Genomic DNA, 17172 nt, shown 5'->3' with positions numbered 1-17172 from the left:
AGGTCCAACCTAGTACCCAATTCCGCATGCAATGTTTTCCAAAACTTAGAAGTAAACTGCGTACCTCTATCTGATATGATGGATAGTGGAACCCCATGCAATCGAACGATTTCTGAGATATAGATCTTGGCTAACTTCTCGGCATTGTAAGTCACCTTAACCGGAATAAAATGAGCAGACTTAGTTAACCTATCAACAATCACCCAAATAGAGTCATACTTACCCATTGTCCTTGGAAGACCAACCACAAAGTCCATTGCAATTCTTTCCCACTTCCATTCCGGAATGGGCATTCTCTGAAGTGTTCCTCCGGGCCTTTGGTGTTCGTATTTTACTTGTTGACAGTTTGGACACTTGGCAATAAAGTCAACAATATCACGCTTCATTCTACTCCACCAAAAGTGTTGCTTTAGGTCACGATACATCTTGGTTGCACCCGGATGTATAGAATACCTTGAACTATGAGCCTCTGTCAGAATAGTGTTGATCAAATCATCGACGCGGGGTACACATACCCTTCCCTTGATCCTCAAAACACCTTCCTCATCGAATTGTGCTTCCTTAGCCTCCCCTCGCAATACTTTATCTCAGATTCGCCTTAGTTTCTCATCATCAAACTGTTTTCCCTTAATTTTGTCAAGAAAAGAAGATCTTGACTCCACACTAGCCAACAATCCTCCCTTCTCATTTACTTCTAATCTCATCAAGTCATTAGCTAGAGTATGAACCTCTCTAGCCAATGGGCGTCTAGAAGCTTGCAAGTGAGCTAGACTTCCCATGCTTCCCACCTTTCTACTTAAAGCATCCGCTACAACATTCGCCTTCCCCGGATGATACAAAATAGTGATGTCGTAGTCCTTCAGTAGTTCCATCCATCTCCTCTGTCTCAAGTTCAAATCTTTCTGAGTAAAGACATACTGTAGGCTACGATGATCCGTGTAGATCTCACACTTAACCCCATATAAATAGTGTCTCCATTGCTTTAATGCAAACACCACCGCAGCCAATTCCAAATCGTGGATCAGATAGTTACGTTCATGCACCTTTAGTTGCCTTGAAGCATAAGCAATCACACTCTTCTCTTTCATTAGTACTGCACCCAAACCAGAATAGGATGCATCACAATAAACAATAAAGTTCTTACCCTCCACTGGCAAGGTAAGGATAGGTGCGGTAGTCAACAAAGTCTTGAGCTTCTGAAAGCTTTCCTCACATTCGTCCGACCATACAAATGGAACATTCTGCTTAGTCAAGTTCGTCAATTGGGAAGCAATAGAAGAGAATCCCTTGAGAAATCGACGGTAGTAGCTAGCTAACCCAACAAAGCTCCTTATTTCTGACACATTAGTAGGTCTTACCCAATTCTTCACTGTCTCAATCTTAGAAGGATCCACCATCACTCCATCTTTAGAAACCACGTGCCCCAAGAAGGACACTGCATTTAGCCAAAACTCACACTTGGAGAACTTGGCATAAAGCTTTTTCTCCCTCAACATTTCCAATACCATTCTCAAATGCTCTTCATGTTCCTTCTTACTCTTTGAGTATACCAATATATCATCAATAAATACGATCACGAAGAGGTCCAAATATGGCTTAAAAATCCCGTTCATCAAGCTCATGAACGCAGCAGGGGCATTCGTAAGACCAAAAGACATCACTACAAATTCGCAATGCCCATACCTCGTTTGAAAAGCAGTCTTTGGCACATCCGTTGCCCGTATTTTCAATTGATGATAACCGGATCTCAAGTCAATCTTAGAGAAGACACAAGCACCTTGTAACTGATCGAACAAGTCATCAATGCGGGGAAGAGGATACTTGTTCTTTATGGTTACCTTGTTTAGTTGTCTGTAGTCTATACACATTCGAAAACTCTCATCCTTCTTCTTTACAAACAAAACCGGAGCACCCCAAGGAGATGCACTTGGTCTAATGAAGCCTTTCCTCAACAACTCTTGAAGTTGTGCTTTTAACTCTCTTAACTCCGCGGGAGCCATTCTATAAGGGGGTATAGAAATGGGGCGAGTACCCGGTTCAAGATCAATGCAAAAATCAATATCCCTATCTGGTGGCATACCAGGAAGATCTGCAAGGAACACATCCAGAAACTCACGAACCACCGAAACCGACTTAATCGAAGGTACTTGGGTAGTGTCATCCTTGAGATGTGCCAAGAAAGCTAAACACCCTTTACTAACCATTTTCTTAGCACGAAGAAAGGAGATGATACGCACCGGATTGGAAGTGTAGTCACCCTCCCACACTAACGGATCTGTCCCAGGCTTGGCTAACGTCACCGCTTTAGCATTACAATCCAAGATCGCAAATTGTGGAGAAAGCAAAGTCATACCCAAAATTACATCAAAATCATCCATTTCTAAGATAACCAAATCTACATAAGTGTTGCTCCCCACAAAGTTCACCAAACAAGACCTATATACCTTTTCAACTACCACAGACTCACCCACCGGAGTAGAAACACGAATATGCATATCAAGTAATTCACAATGTAAATTTAGACCATTAGCAAATGAGGAAGATACATAAGAAAACGTGGATCCAGGATCAAACAATACAGAAGCCATGCAATCACAAACCAGAAGATTACCTGTGATGACAGCATCAGATGCCTCCGCTTCAGACCGCCCAGGGAAAGCGTAACAATGGGCCCTATCGTTTGTCTGTCCATTGCCCCTGCCATGTTGTGATGTAGTGGCTCATGTTTTCCCATCACCTCGACCATTTTGGTGACCACCATTACCTCGACCACCACGTCCTCCAGAATAACGGCCTCTACCATGACCACCTCTACCTCTAGCCATTGGGGGTCTATAACTCTGTTTTGGACAATTCCTCCTAATATGTCCAGTCTCCCCACATCCATAACACTCTCTGGAGTCAAGCATAGGTCTCTCAGAGAAGTGTTGACCAGTCTGAGGTGGACCCCCAACTACAGTCTGTAGTGAAGACTGAATTGGTCGAACTGAGTAACCTCCGGAACCCTGTCCTCTAGAGTAAGAACCATTAAACTCACCTCCCTTTCGAAACCTCTTTGATGTCGATGCCATGGTGAATTCATCTGGCTTCACTCCTTCCACCTCTACCACGAAATCTACCACTTCTTGGAAGGATTTTGCCGTAGCCGCTACCTGTAAGGCTGAAATCCGCAACTCTGACCTCAACCCTTTCACAAAACGACGAATCCGCTCTTGTGGACTGAAACAAAGTTGAGTGGCATATCTGGATAGTGCACGAAACTTAGCCTCATATGCATTGACCGACATCCTACCTTGCTCTAGGCTCAAGAACTCATCCCTTTTCCTATCCCTCAAAGTCTGGGGGATATACTTCTCCATAAACAAGCTAGAGAATGAGGCCCAAGTCATAGGTGGTGCCTCCGTTGGTTGACACTCAATATGTGACCGCCACCACATTTTGGCATTCCCTTGAAACTGATAACTCACGAACTCAACACCAAACCGTTCTACTATACCCATTTTGTGTAGTAGCTCATGACAGTCAACCAGAAAATCGTAAGCATCCTCAGATTCAGCACCCTTGAAGACTGGAGGTTTCAATTTCAAGAACTTACTGAAAAGTTCATGCTGATCACTTGTCATTATGGGCCAGTAGTCAGACGTGGAAATGTGCCTATGTCCAATGAGGCATCCATACGAGGAGCCATAGTGGCTGCATGTTGTACCTCTGAAACCGGAGGTGTTGGTGCAGAAAACACTGGAGGGGCCTGACCCTGATCAGACAACCCACTAAGATAAGCGAGAACCGGATTGATCATCTCTGGGGTAGGTTGGGATGGAAATTCCTCATTTTGCACGTGTTCATTCTCCCCTTCCTCACCCTCTCTTACCACTTCCTCAGTTGGTGGAGGAGTCACCGCCCTAGTATCAGACGGGCTAGGTGCTCGTCCTCTTCCTCTAGAGGACGTCCTCCCACGACCTCTACCACGGCCTCTTGCCGCTACTCTTCCTCGAGCTACAGCCCCAGTGGCTGGCTCAGACGCTTCTTGTCTTGCCGATGTTGGTGTTGGCGCAATCGTTGCTCTAGGTCTAACCATCCGCGAAATAGAGTGAAGATGGTCAGATACCAATTTGTATCACCTAGATACCAATTGTACCCAAGTAATAGCACGAAAGAAGAAAGAAAGAATGGAATTTTCCTAAAGTCTTATAGCCTCTCAAGGAAAAGTAAAGGCGTCCCCCTACCGTTCCTTAAGACTCTACTAGACTCGTTCTTGTGTGATGAGACCAACGAACCTAATGCTCTGATACCAAGTTTGTCACGACCCAAACCGGGTTGCGACTGGCACCCACACTTACCCTCCTATGTGAGCGAACCAACCAATCTAACCTTAACGTTTCAATATAATATCAACAGAAAGTAATGCGGAAGACTTAAACTCATTAATAAAATCAATAACTATTATTATCCCCAAAATCTGGAAGTCATCATCACAAGAACATCTACGATCAAACGACTAAACTAAGAGTATTCTAAAAGCTAAAAATACATAAGAAGCTAGTCCATGCCGAAAGTTCAAGGCATCAAGACTTGAAGAAGAAGATCCAGTCCAAGCTAGAAGCATTAGCTCACCCTGAATTTCCGATGTAGTAAGACTGGCTTGAATTACTGTTGAGTTGAAGACGATGGCACGTTTGCTGCACTCCACAAATAAACAAGAAGAGAACATAAAAGTAGGGGTCAGTATAAAACACGGTACTGAGTAGATATCATCGGCCAACTCAAAATAGAAATCAATATATACCAAGTAATATCATAAAATCAACTATGATACTCAACATGTAGCAACAACAAATACTATATCATTAACAATTACCGTCAAGTTCACACATGAGGACTCAAGCCTCGATACCATACTCATTTGGGAATCATGTTCATTAGATTGAGTATATTAACATCTTTCAAGATTCATTATCTTTATTTCTCTTGTGTCGGTACGTGACACTCCGCTTCCTCAATATTCATTAATCCTCTTGTGTCGGTACGTGACACTCCGATCCCCTAAATCTATGTGTCGGTTCGTGACACCCGATCCCCTAAATTTATGTGCCGGTTCGTGACACCCGATCCCCTAAATCTACGTGTCGGTTCGTGACACCCGATCCCCTAAATCTACGTGTCGGTTCGTGACACCCGATCCCCTAATTCTACGTGTCGGTTCGTGACACCCGATCCTCTAAATCTACGTGTCAGTTCGTGACACCCGATCCCCTAAATCTACGTATCGGTTCGTGACACCCGATCCCCGAATTCTACGTGTCGGTTCGTGACACCCGATCCCCTAATTCTACGTGTCGGTTCGTGACACCAGATCCCCTAATTCTACGTGTCGGTTCGTGACACCCGATCCCCTAATCTCCTTCCATCAATTCATCAAGCCTTCTTTCTTACCAAGGCATCATCAATCTCATTACTTTAGTTCTTCAAGCCTTCTCCCTTACCAAGACATCATCATTAAAAAGAGATTAGGTTTTTATCAAGATTTGGGATTCAATAACTTCATCATGCTTAATATAATCACAATTATATAATCACGTTCATGCATGCATACAATTAAGCACATAGCAGGGTTTACAATACTACCAATACATATCATTCTCTATTAAGAGTTTACTATGAAAGCATGAAAACCATAACCTACCTCCACCAAAGAATTGCGATCAACAAGCTATCTTCTCAAAATCCTTGCTATTCTCTTCGTTTCTCTCTCTCTCTACTTGTTCTTTCTATTTTCTTTATTCAAAACCCTCTTCCTTTTACCCTAATTAACATATAATTAAGAATAAAAGATGGCAATAATGCCCCACTAATTAACTTAAGGTTACCTCTTTTAACCCCCAAGTAATTAGACTTATTAACATTAACCCACTAACTTTATAATTAAGGCAAGAATAGTCAAAAATGTCCCTTAAAACGTATCAAGAAATCCGACCCAGACTGGGATTGCGCAACCTGCGACGGCCCGTCGTGCCTGCGACGGTCTGTCCTGCAGGTCGTCGCAAGGGTCAGAGACTCAATTTCCACTGAATAATCTGCTACGGTCCGTCACGCCTGTGACGGTCCGTCCTGCCATTCCGTTACGAAGTTCAGAGAGTCGATTTTCAGTACCCAATTTCAAATTTTCTAAGTGTTTTGAAACGAGACCCTGCGACGGTCCGTCGTGCCCATGACGGTCCGTCGTGGGGTCCGTCGCCTCAGCCTGTTTTTCCAGAAATAAAATCTGCTGCTCAAAACGACTAAACAGGTCGTTACACGTTTATGTGCTCCAACTTTGGATATTCACAAGTGAAAACTTAATCTTATATAAAGTAGAACAAGTATGAAGAAACCGTACCCCAGAACAAGAACCACGTTCTTGTAAGTTGCTTTTAAGTAAAGACACAAACACTTATTAAATTAAAAACCTTCCTCACTCAAGGAAGGAAAAACCTCGTTTTATTAATTCAACTATAAGATTTTGTGCTTACAACTCAATAATCAAAAAGTCTTATCTCTACTACCTCTCTCAATTGACTACAATCGATCTCTCCAAAAGGCCAAACCCACCTTTTGTTACAACCCTCACTGAAACTCAACCCTACAAAGAGCCAAACCCATCCTTTGTACAATAAATCGTAACTTACAATCAAGAACAAAACAAGAAGATAGTTTTACACGTTGAAAATCTTCTCACTCAAGAACGTTTTAAACTTAGCAAACCTATCGATCTTGAAGACTTCTATTCGATGAATAAATCTCTCTTTTCTCTCTCTATGAAGTCGTGGGATTCTTCATCAGCGTCGTCCTCTTCTTATAGAGTTTCTTTTGCCTTCAATCCTTATCAGATAAGGTAAGGAAGTTATTGTTGAACAAGGATTTCCTTTTAAAGTACAATCCTTATTATATACAACTTCCTTCCTTAATAATATATTTAAGGTTTTCCTTATTTGTATCAACTTATACCTTGAATATATTATTTTTGGATTTGACAAATAACTCTATTTTCTTGATTACTTGGCTGACCCATTTTACTCGATCTTGGACTCGAGCTAAGCTTCTTTTGCTGCGTACATTTGCTACTGATTATTTGCGCTTCTTGTCTATCATCAAAACATGAATTATCCATTCTATCATATTCCCCCTTTTTGATGAAGACAAACAAATCTTTCTGTGTGATGCATGCGCAAATACTCTTCTCCCTTTTGACAAATAAAAAAGAATCCAACAACGGCTTAAACAAACCCAATCAACATCCATAGCAACAATATAAGCCCAGCCAGTTGCACATAATAAAATGTTCTGGCAACAAAACAAAAAGTAACAACACAGAGTTTCAACAACTAAGAGAACCAGGTTCAAACAAGATGCTTTTTCAATGTGAAGGTTGACCAGGCTTAGTTGAAGCAGAAGCCAGCATATCCAGAACTCTGTCAAATCTTGCATTATTAGCAAGTTGCTGCTGCACCAACTGATCCTTCAACCTGTGAATTTCAGCATTTGAAGTGTCAAGTTCAGCACGTAACTTCTGGTTTTCTGACTCAAGAGTGGCATACAACCTGCTTCGACTCCATGGGAATTCCACAATCAGCAAGGATGGTTTGAGTGAACATATCTGCACGAGTTAAAATCCTGCCTTCTCCCAATGGTACTTCAAATCATCAAACACTCTAGTTAACAGATTTCCAAACGCTAACTGATGAGAACCTAGTTTAGGATCAAGACTCTTTGTTAGTGATCAAAACTTCAATTCTTTGTCATCCATCAAAACTACAAACTTCATGTTTTCTCATTTGCCAATAATTTCCCCCTTTTTGATGATGACAAACTATGCATATGTCTATCCACATTATATAATTTCCCCCTTTTGGCATCATTGAAAACCAATAACCAAAGAACTCGAATAATATTCATGAGTGCAATATCATTTTTAACTCATAGCCACTTGGGCAACACTTTCAAGTACACTTCTGCTAACAAAATGGTTAGTTAATCTGAGAATATTAGTCATCTTAAACTCATACACAATTAAGATCTTCAATGAGAAACGAAATAAACAAATATGTACCAGTTTATGCCCTTATTAAAAAACATATAATATCATGAGTATGAGACAGACATAAGCACATCAAAGAGTCAAAAGAGTCTAAAATTTGAGGATAAGGATTGGGACAAAGATTACTAAAGTGAGGAAGAAAGGAATGTTTACTGCCATTGATAATTTTTTTTCAGTATGCCCATTGTGCACCAGCTTCTTTATTCTGATCAGTTTTCTTAGAATGTGAAATTTCATCAAGAGAAACATGAGATACATCATCACCTTTTTTTTTTAACTCTACTCCGTAGCATTTTCATTCCTCCATAATTTTTTTTTAATGACAACTTTGAAGGAGTACCAACTACCAGTAAGAGATTCATCACATTTTGGTGCACAAAGAGATGTGTTTATCAATAATGAAAGCAAGCAACAATTTATTTCTGTGAGAATTGTTCCCCCTGGGAGATAGACAAGTTATACACTTGGAATGGATGAAATATCAATTTGGAGTTTGTGAACATGGTTCAGATTCATCAGCTTGGCTTCTTTTGCTGCGTACATTTGCTACTGATTATTTGCGCTTCTTGTCTATCATCAAAACATGAATTATCGATTCTATCATATTCTATCAAAGTACACACACGAGTCCTACATGACACAAAGTAGATTTTAATTATTACCCTTCTTTTTGTTAAAGTATAAAAAGAATTTTACATAGAACAATAAACATCCAATTGCTCACAAGAAAACAAAATAAATCTATGAAAATGTTCGAAAGAACAATGAAAATAAATATTAACTCTTAATTTGCCGAAATGGGCATCTAATAATACATTATTGTACATTCGAGATTATTATATGTATAATATTAAGATTATTACAAAGATTAATTCCCTATAAATATATGTAGTCATTTCTCAAATACACAACAACCTTAAATAACCTATGGCCAAAATCATTCTACTTTCTATAGTGATACTTACGCTTTTAAGCTCGACCATTGATGCGAATAGAATAACTCGTAAACTAGGGGTGCACTATAGTGCAGTTACACGCTTGCCAAAGTCAAATGAAGCAATTTTTGATGGATCAGAACACAAGTATTTTTCCATTTCGAGCTCATCAACGCACTCAAAAGAAGCGACTCCACGAAAAGTAAATTCACGCTTTGGTTCAGTTACAAGCTTGACAAATACAAAGAAGAGCAACTTCTGGTGGATCGTGATGCCAAGATTCTTTCTCTTCCAGCTCTTTATTTCACACAAAGGAAGTAACTCCTCGGACATTAAAGGCACGTTATAACGCATTTACAAATTTGCGAAATACGAATCAAGCAATTTTTGATGAGTCAGAATGTCGATATTCACCCATTTCAAGCACTACAATTCACTCAACTTTAGCTACTCCTCGCAAGCTAGGGACACACCATAACATAATCCAAGCTTGCTAAATACAAATGAAGCAGTTGCTCGCACACTATGGGGACGAGGGAACCTAGTTTCAAGCTTGCATAATACAAATGAAGCAACTCCTCGCAGACTACAGACTCGTGTTGGTGGCACACAATATGTGCCAACTAGGAAACTAAAATGACTTTTCACAACATCTAGAGACTCCTCAAATAAGCTCAATATGTACAAAAGTACTGAATATGCTGAAATGTTATATGTTCTGCACTGTGGGGCCGTTTGGTTACGGTATAAGAAGGAATATTATTCATGTATAAAAAATTACATTAGTTTTACTATGTTTGGTAAAAGTTTTTTATTAGGTTGAAAAGTCAACATGACTTATACAATGTTTGGATGCATTTTTGTAGTCCTAGATAATTAATATCAACATTGCTTATGAGGGAATCTATGTATAAAGTTATGCAGGGTAAAATGTGGAATAAGTTATGTGGGTATTAGTTATACATGTATTAAAGTGATAAATTACATATTTACTCAGTTAATTTATTTTATTGTTTTTAATTGAAAACTTTATTGTTTATATATATATATATATATATATATATATATATATATATAGGTTTGTTTGTTTTTTAGATATATATTTGGACCATTTTTATTTCTTTTATTTTATTTTATTTTTTTTAATTGAAAACTATATTGTTTCCTATCAACACGTGTTGTTTTTATTTCTTATTATATATAAGATTATTTTCATTTCTTTTTATACTTACAGTTTTTATTGATTTATGGAAATATAAATATTTTTAAATATTAGAAATTGATTGTATATTTTTCAACGGTACATATGCTAATCAAATATTAGCATTATATATTAGTCAATATATTTCATATTTTATCAGCACGTATTATTATTTTGTAAATAATATATTATAATAATTTACAACAAATTTAATATTCAATAGTTAGTAACTCATGTATTGTAATCTCTGCGTAACTAAATAATATCTACATAACTAATATCCACATGGCTAATACCCGCATAACTAAACCCAATATAACTAAACTTGCATAACTAATACCTACATAACCAAACACTGCATAACTAAACTCTACATAATTAATACATGCATAATTAAATTCTATATAGCTAATACCTGCATAACTCTAACCAAGTAACCAAACAGCCCCTATATTATCAAATAATGTACTTTTGTGCTCCTCTAATATCTAAAATTAAATAAATTTCCCTTTCATTAATATTTGGTTCAAAATCGAATTTTTATTAGGATAATAATTATGAAGTTATAATTAAAATTATCTATATTCCATCTTTTAGGCTTATTTGATTCAAAGATAAAAATACATCTTATTCGAATATTATAACATTATAACTCGAATCTCATTTTTTCCTCTAACTCCTAATGGAGTCAATATGAGGATATTTTCTAATTATACTAAAAAAATAGAGGGGTAAATTTAGATATACTTTTCCAACACAAGGAGTCATTAATGAAAGAGCTTTGTAAATACCAAAACAAATATGAGATGATATTGCTATTTGTAAAGGTATAAATAAAATAAATAGAGTTTAAAATATTTTAATTTTTGTTTTGTTTTATATCGATTTGAACTATTATCGACTATTGATCAGAACGTATTTGAAACTTCAGCTAATGATTATGTTTTTTTCCTACTTAATACATTCACTATTTGAATTTTGATATAGGTACAAAACTCATTCACTTGATAATTTAAGTAAAGGCTCGAAAAATCAAAATGTGTTAGGTGATTTTTGACCCGCACTAACTTAACTAGAGTAATCCCATGATCGAGTTTGAGTCCCCAAAAAATAAAAATAAAAAATTAAAGAAGTGGATGCCAGCAACGACGTCGTTTGAGTACTTGTGTGAAAAACTGAAAATACAGTATAAACAAGAAGGGCAGATATTGCAGAATTAAACTTTTTAAAAGAAAAAATGTCTTCAAATTTGGAATTGGAAGTGAGGTCTTCAGCTACAGTTCCTTCTCTGCAAGTTCCAACCTTTCATCATACCCCTTATTATTGGTACATTCTCTCTCTCTCTCTCTCTGTGCTTTTTTGGGGGTGGAGGGGTATGTGTGTGTATAGATTCTTGAATGATAGACATAGCTGATGATGATTACTGTTTGTTTATGAAATTTGATGCATAATTGAGGATACCCGTTTCATTTGAAGACCTAATTAAGTTAGAATTGGTACTCTGTGTGTGTGTGTGTTTGCCTTTTTAAGGGGTGGGGCGTGTAAAAATGCATTCTTGAAATACAGATACAGCTGGTGATTACTGTTGTTTGGGGTGGGGTGGGGGGAGGTGGGGGTGTGTAAAAATGCATTCTTGAAAATACAGACATTGCTGGTGATTGGGCGGTGGGGGTGGGGCCGTGGGGGTGTGTAAAAATGCGTTCTTGAAATACAGACACAACTGGTAATTATTGTCGTTTGGGAGGGAGGTGGGTGGTGCTGTTTAAAAATGCGTTCTTGAAATATAGACATAGCTGGTGATTACTGATGTGTAACACCAGTACATTTGGAATTGGTAGTCAGTCCTATTTCCGGTAGGGGCAGTTGTCAATTGAATCAGATTTTGACCATTATTTTGATGTATGTAATAGTGCGAAAAGTAGAGCCAGCTCCAAGTTGTTCCGTTGAGTTTCTCGACCCTTTGGCTGAGGATGAGTCAGTTCTATTTCTCGATGTGGCAGGGAAGGGATATTTGTTTTGGGGTGCGGATGTGTAAATGCATTCTTGAAATACAGACATAGCTGGTGACTACTGTTATTTGGAGAGAGGTGTGGGGGAGGAGGTGGGACATAGTTGGTGATTACTGTTTGATTATGAAATCTGATGTACAAATGCTGATACCCTTTTCGTTTAAAGACATAATTTAAGCAAATTCTACAGCTGACCAGTTTTAGATCCACAATCACTACAACATACCGTATGAAATCCCACAAGTGGGGTCTAGGGAGGATAGAGTGTACCAGTCCTTACTCCTACCTCGTGTAGGTAGAGATGTTGCTTTTGAAAGACCCTCTGCTCAAGTGTAGCAATTCAAACTATTTATGGAAAGAAAAAAAGCTATAGGGAAGAAAACATGGCAACTAAAAAGGAAAGAAGTGCAGAGCATACAAGAAAAGAACAGTAACAACAATAGGATAGTGCGATAAGCAAAACACAATAAACAACTGTTGATGATAGATATCAAAAGCAAGCAACTACAAGCTTACAATTAATACTACAATAGACACCGCCAAGCCTAAACCTGTCGAAAAGCAAGACAATGCTCCACAACATACTCTTTTGTTATGTAGTATGAAAATATACATGAAATTTGGTGCAGGAAAGATTGTACGGGCGCCATTTTGTACAAAAAATGTTTGTGGAGTTTGTAGTTGAGCCAAATTTTTTTTGGTAAATGTCAATTAATGAAAGGATTTAGTCTTCGTTTGCTTCAGTAAGGTGTTACTTTGGTAGGCTGAACTGATTTAGCTGATGGCTTTTGTTCGGGGAAAGGGAGAGCTTTATTAAGTAATTTCATGATTTTTACAAATATCTGGTAATTTTGAACTGAACTTATCTAATGAGAATTCAAGATATGAATTTGGAACTTGTTAATTGTTTATTTGGTAAAAGCAATACTGAATGAGTAAAGAGAAAAAGAACTTGGCAATCTATGATTCATAGTATTTTTTTCCTTATTGATCTTTTTGAATTCCATATTCGAAGTTGCGATCAGATCTATAACAAAAAGAATCAGTTCAATATATTTCGTATGTATTCATAGGTAATATATTGGATTTGTATCAAATTTCGGATCAATCTATGTTGAGTGATTGCCTTCATTATGTAGTTGCTACCAAGTACCACTATTTTGGTTTTGGATCTTCAAATCCTTCGCGTAGGAGATCCAAACCCATTTTTTAATCCTTTGAGAAAAATATTCATTCTCTTCCTAAAAGTAGGACGTAGAAGCAACAAAGATTTTTTTTTCTATTCATCCTTGACCTCACTCAAGAATTGTTTTTATCCAATCCGCAGGAATTGATAGAAAAGGCAAATCATGTATAATACACCGGATCCGGCTCAGTTATTAATAGAGTGAATAGATATTGAAAACTTTCTTCTGATTCAAAATCATAGTGTAACGTGTATCCTCCCCTGTAACAAAAAATTGATTTTTGTTCAAGAATGAAATCTTATTGGAACTATCCACATCTAGTTCATCCTTTGGAACCATATCACATCCTGGAAATGATGAAATAGGATGATTGAGACGGTATTTTGTAAATATGTAATTATCTTGAATATATTAACCATTTCTTTATTTTGGGATCGCCTGGAAGGGACAAAAGAAAGATCTTGTTGTTTCTTTAACTTGGAGTATCTCTATGAGCATATTCCTGCAGAAATGCTTCGCCTGTGACCTGTCCTAAAGATAAATGTTCATAAAGAAAAGGGAACTTTTGAAATGAATCTATTTATGTAGAATTATTCAACTTAAGTACTTCCCTTTTCAAATTTGACATGTCTGTTTTTATTTCCATTCACATTAAGCTTGCTTACTGAATATATAGAGGGTTCATATATTTGACTCGGGTTGATCTTGATTTGAGGCATAGTTGATTGATTGAGAAAAATTACTTGCACTAACAATAAGTATTCTTCTGTTTGCTTTCTGTATTTACTTTCTATTACAGTGAGGAAAACATCTACCTGCTATGCAAAAAGCTATGTGATGACGGACTGGCAGATCCTAATGGTTCTGATCTGTTTGTTATTTTCATTTCCAATGAGAAGAAGCAGGCAACTACTCTTTGCTCTTCCTTTGGTTACTGTCTTAAGAAGTTCATTCATTGCATTGATACTTCATCTCAATGAAAATGATAGTAGTATAATATCTGTTCCTCTACTAGTAATGGTAATGCCGTAATGTATTGCGTTAAACTAACAAATGGTTAGATGGATAACAAAATAATGTGAACTGCAAGCCTTTGTTTGCAAACGGGATGTACTAACGTTTAGAACTTAATCTTTCAAATTTTGTTTACCATTTGATAATTCTTTGTAATGCATTAATCAGTTCAGTTTTATCTCCCTGTCCCCAATACAGCAAAGTAAAAGGATGAAGGGAAGTTCATGTTTGAATGGATCTGAAAATGGTCCAGGACACTTAAATAAGTTAAAGATAAATTGGACGTGAACAGTCTTCAAAACTAAATCGATTCAATACTATGAGTCCGTTTCTAGTGTATAATGATTTTCTAACTTAGTTGTTTGAATAAGGAGAGCGACAGAATGGCTGACAGTTAAGTTGTACCTAGCATAATGTTTTTGGGGATGTTAATTTATAATTATATGCTTTCAGATTCCTCTGTGGCATCAGAAGGCTAGCCAGCGAGCAGAGGGAGTTATTCTGTGGGACTATCATGTCATCTGTGTACAGGTTAGATTAACCTACTGTTGTCTAGTATAAACTGAAAATGGTTAACTATATGGTTTTTATTTTTCTCTACTATAGCTATTGGGATTTCATGTCCTTGAGAAAATCTGTTTGGATGCTTGCAGAAGAAGAGAAATGAGAACTCTTCGTCACTAGTGTGGGATTTAGATTCAAGTCTTCCGTTTCCATCATCTCTTGGCACTTATGTCGCTGACAGCATTCGTCCATCAATTCAGATATTTTCTGAATTCAAAAGGTAATAACTGTTCTAGCCCCAAAAAAGAAACATGATTTCTTGAATTTTTTGCTCTTAAACGATGAAGAACTGTTATTTCATTTTCTTTTATAGAAGCTAGATATTTCATTTTTGCTCAAATTATAAGATTCTTGATATAGTGATACAAAAGTAGTTCTATTGCTCTTCTGTGTATTGTTTTTCTCCATTCCTTCCTGAAGTCAACCCAACCTTAAAATGTTTCTAACTTTTCGTAAAATTTATGCTCTACCTAGTGAATCTCATTTTTTGTTTATCTTTAAAAATTGATTTCACAAGTCCACCCTAAAGGGGTGGTCTCATTAAAGAAATGCTCTTTCACTGACCTTTTTCTGAAGAAGAAACCAGAGTATGTTTTTCTTCTGGTGCTAAGCAATGTTGCCAACCTTGTGCTTGGAATAATAAGCTTACTGCAACCACATGAAAGAACAACTTTGGCCATTTCAGGTTTTTTCGAGTTGTGCATGCCCCTATATTCCTCCGACACTTCGCATCAGATAGAAGACATATGAAGGATTCTGCTGGAAACTGGACTGCAGACCCGCCATCATATGAAGCTATTGTTGCTGAAGGTAAATGCAGGAAATAAAAGTTTGCAAGATTATGCTTTTGTCATTTGTTGGTACATTTGGTATATAAAGATAACTTTGTTCCTTCGATTAATATTTTTATCCCGTAACTACTCAAATGCCGTCTCTAATTTGATTATTCTTTTGTTATTTTTGCCAAAGTTCATCAATTTCATGATAAATATCTCGATAAGGAATGACATTTTTGCTTGATAGTCAATTAGTTTGCTCTATATAACCTTTTGATTTGTACACTTAAACAAATTTAGAGGTGGATATCGGTGCATCAAAAATTGAAATACGTGGTTGTATGCCATACCAAACTGACTCGAAGTTCGAATCTCCCCTGCTGGTTTTATTTCCAATTATCTGATCTCATTTTATGTAGTGTCACTTTTCATAGTTAACTTATGGAATAGAACATATAGGAACCAGTAGAACTAAGCCTTTTGAATATATTTTCATTCGTTAAAATTGAATCGAGGAGCACATTTGCATTACCTAATGATATCTGATAGGTGTTTTGTATGATTTTGGGTCATTTGGTACAATTAGTGAGAAAATATGAAACCCTCTCGCTTGCTCTAGTTACGATTTTTGTTTTCATTCTGCCTTTTGCTTGTACAGATGGAGCTGTACACAACCTGAACGAGTACATTACAGTCTCTCCCGATGATGTAGTGAAGAATGTGGAAGCTGATACCGTCAATGTTGTTCTCTCCGAGAAACTTGGTGTAGTAATTGGTGAAGATGATTTGTTGGGATTTTTCTCTTTGATTTCCTGATGAGAGTTGAGAAAAAACTTGCTAGCTTGAAAGATGAAATGATGATCTTGGATTTTTACATGTAAAAAGAAAAAGAAAGTGTCTTGTGAGAGTTTTTGCAAATGGAATGGAAAATATTCTTGTGTTAGACAAGTTCTTGTTTTTGGGGAGTTATTTTATTTTATAGAACTTGTATAGACATTTTGATGCCCGACCCCGTGCATAGCAGGAGCTTAGTGCATCGGCTTTTCTTTTTTTTTTTACACACATTTTCTTTTGTTGGTGAACATGGTTGAAGGAGGAAAATTATTTAGTACAGTGATTTCTTCAAAACTATACTTTCACGTGAGCAGTTTCAAGCTACATTCTTCTTCTTTTTCTATAAACATAAGTGGTCGGGTTAGTTTTTGTGTATCTCGACTATTCCGTTGATTATTTGATATCTGCAGCTACAATAAGTAATAGATAACTCTGTACATGAAGGCTTAGATACGTGATACAAAAATATCATTTAAAGACTTTTTGGTGGTACTTGGTTGAATTTTGATCTTAAATGTTTTTATATGTCCACGATGGAGGGAGGGCCAAAGAAGGCTAGTCAAAGAAAAGACTTGCGG

The 17172-nt window shown here is 37.1% G+C and overlaps 1 protein-coding gene across 1 annotated transcript; it reads left to right on the top strand.

Moving 5' to 3' along the window:
- Positions 1 to 11394: 11394 nt before the first annotated feature.
- On the top strand, positions 11395 to 16888 carry LOC101243881 (protein N-terminal glutamine amidohydrolase). The gene is made up of 6 exons (XM_004236561.5): positions 11395 to 11536; positions 14206 to 14311; positions 14874 to 14951; positions 15074 to 15204; positions 15670 to 15794; positions 16419 to 16888. Exons 1-6 carry the CDS (start codon positions 11448 to 11450, stop codon positions 16574 to 16576), a joined length of 687 nt encoding a protein of 228 aa, XP_004236609.1. The 5' UTR covers positions 11395 to 11447; the 3' UTR covers positions 16577 to 16888.
- The last annotated feature ends 284 nt before the right edge of the window (positions 16889 to 17172 follow it).

Source organism: Solanum lycopersicum, chromosome 4 (genome assembly GCF_036512215.1).
Source record: "Solanum lycopersicum chromosome 4, SLM_r2.1".
NCBI classification, from domain to species: domain Eukaryota; kingdom Viridiplantae; phylum Streptophyta; class Magnoliopsida; order Solanales; family Solanaceae; genus Solanum; species Solanum lycopersicum.
Note: the sequence above shows the minus strand (reverse complement) of the source record. Positions and strands in the feature narration are given on the sequence as shown.

Bases quoted from the DNA above. Each gene is read 5' to 3' on its own strand.
- LOC101243881 (XM_004236561.5), top strand. From the start codon at position 11,448: ATGTCTTCAAATTTGGAATTGGAAGTGAGGTCTTCAGCTACAGTTCCT. The intron at 14,312-14,873 runs GCAACTACTCTT...ATATGCTTTCAG, and splicing joins TTTCCAATGAGAAGAAGCAG to ATTCCTCTGTGGCATCAGAA. The intron at 15,795-16,418 runs GTAAATGCAGGA...TTGCTTGTACAG, and splicing joins TGAAGCTATTGTTGCTGAAG to ATGGAGCTGTACACAACCTG.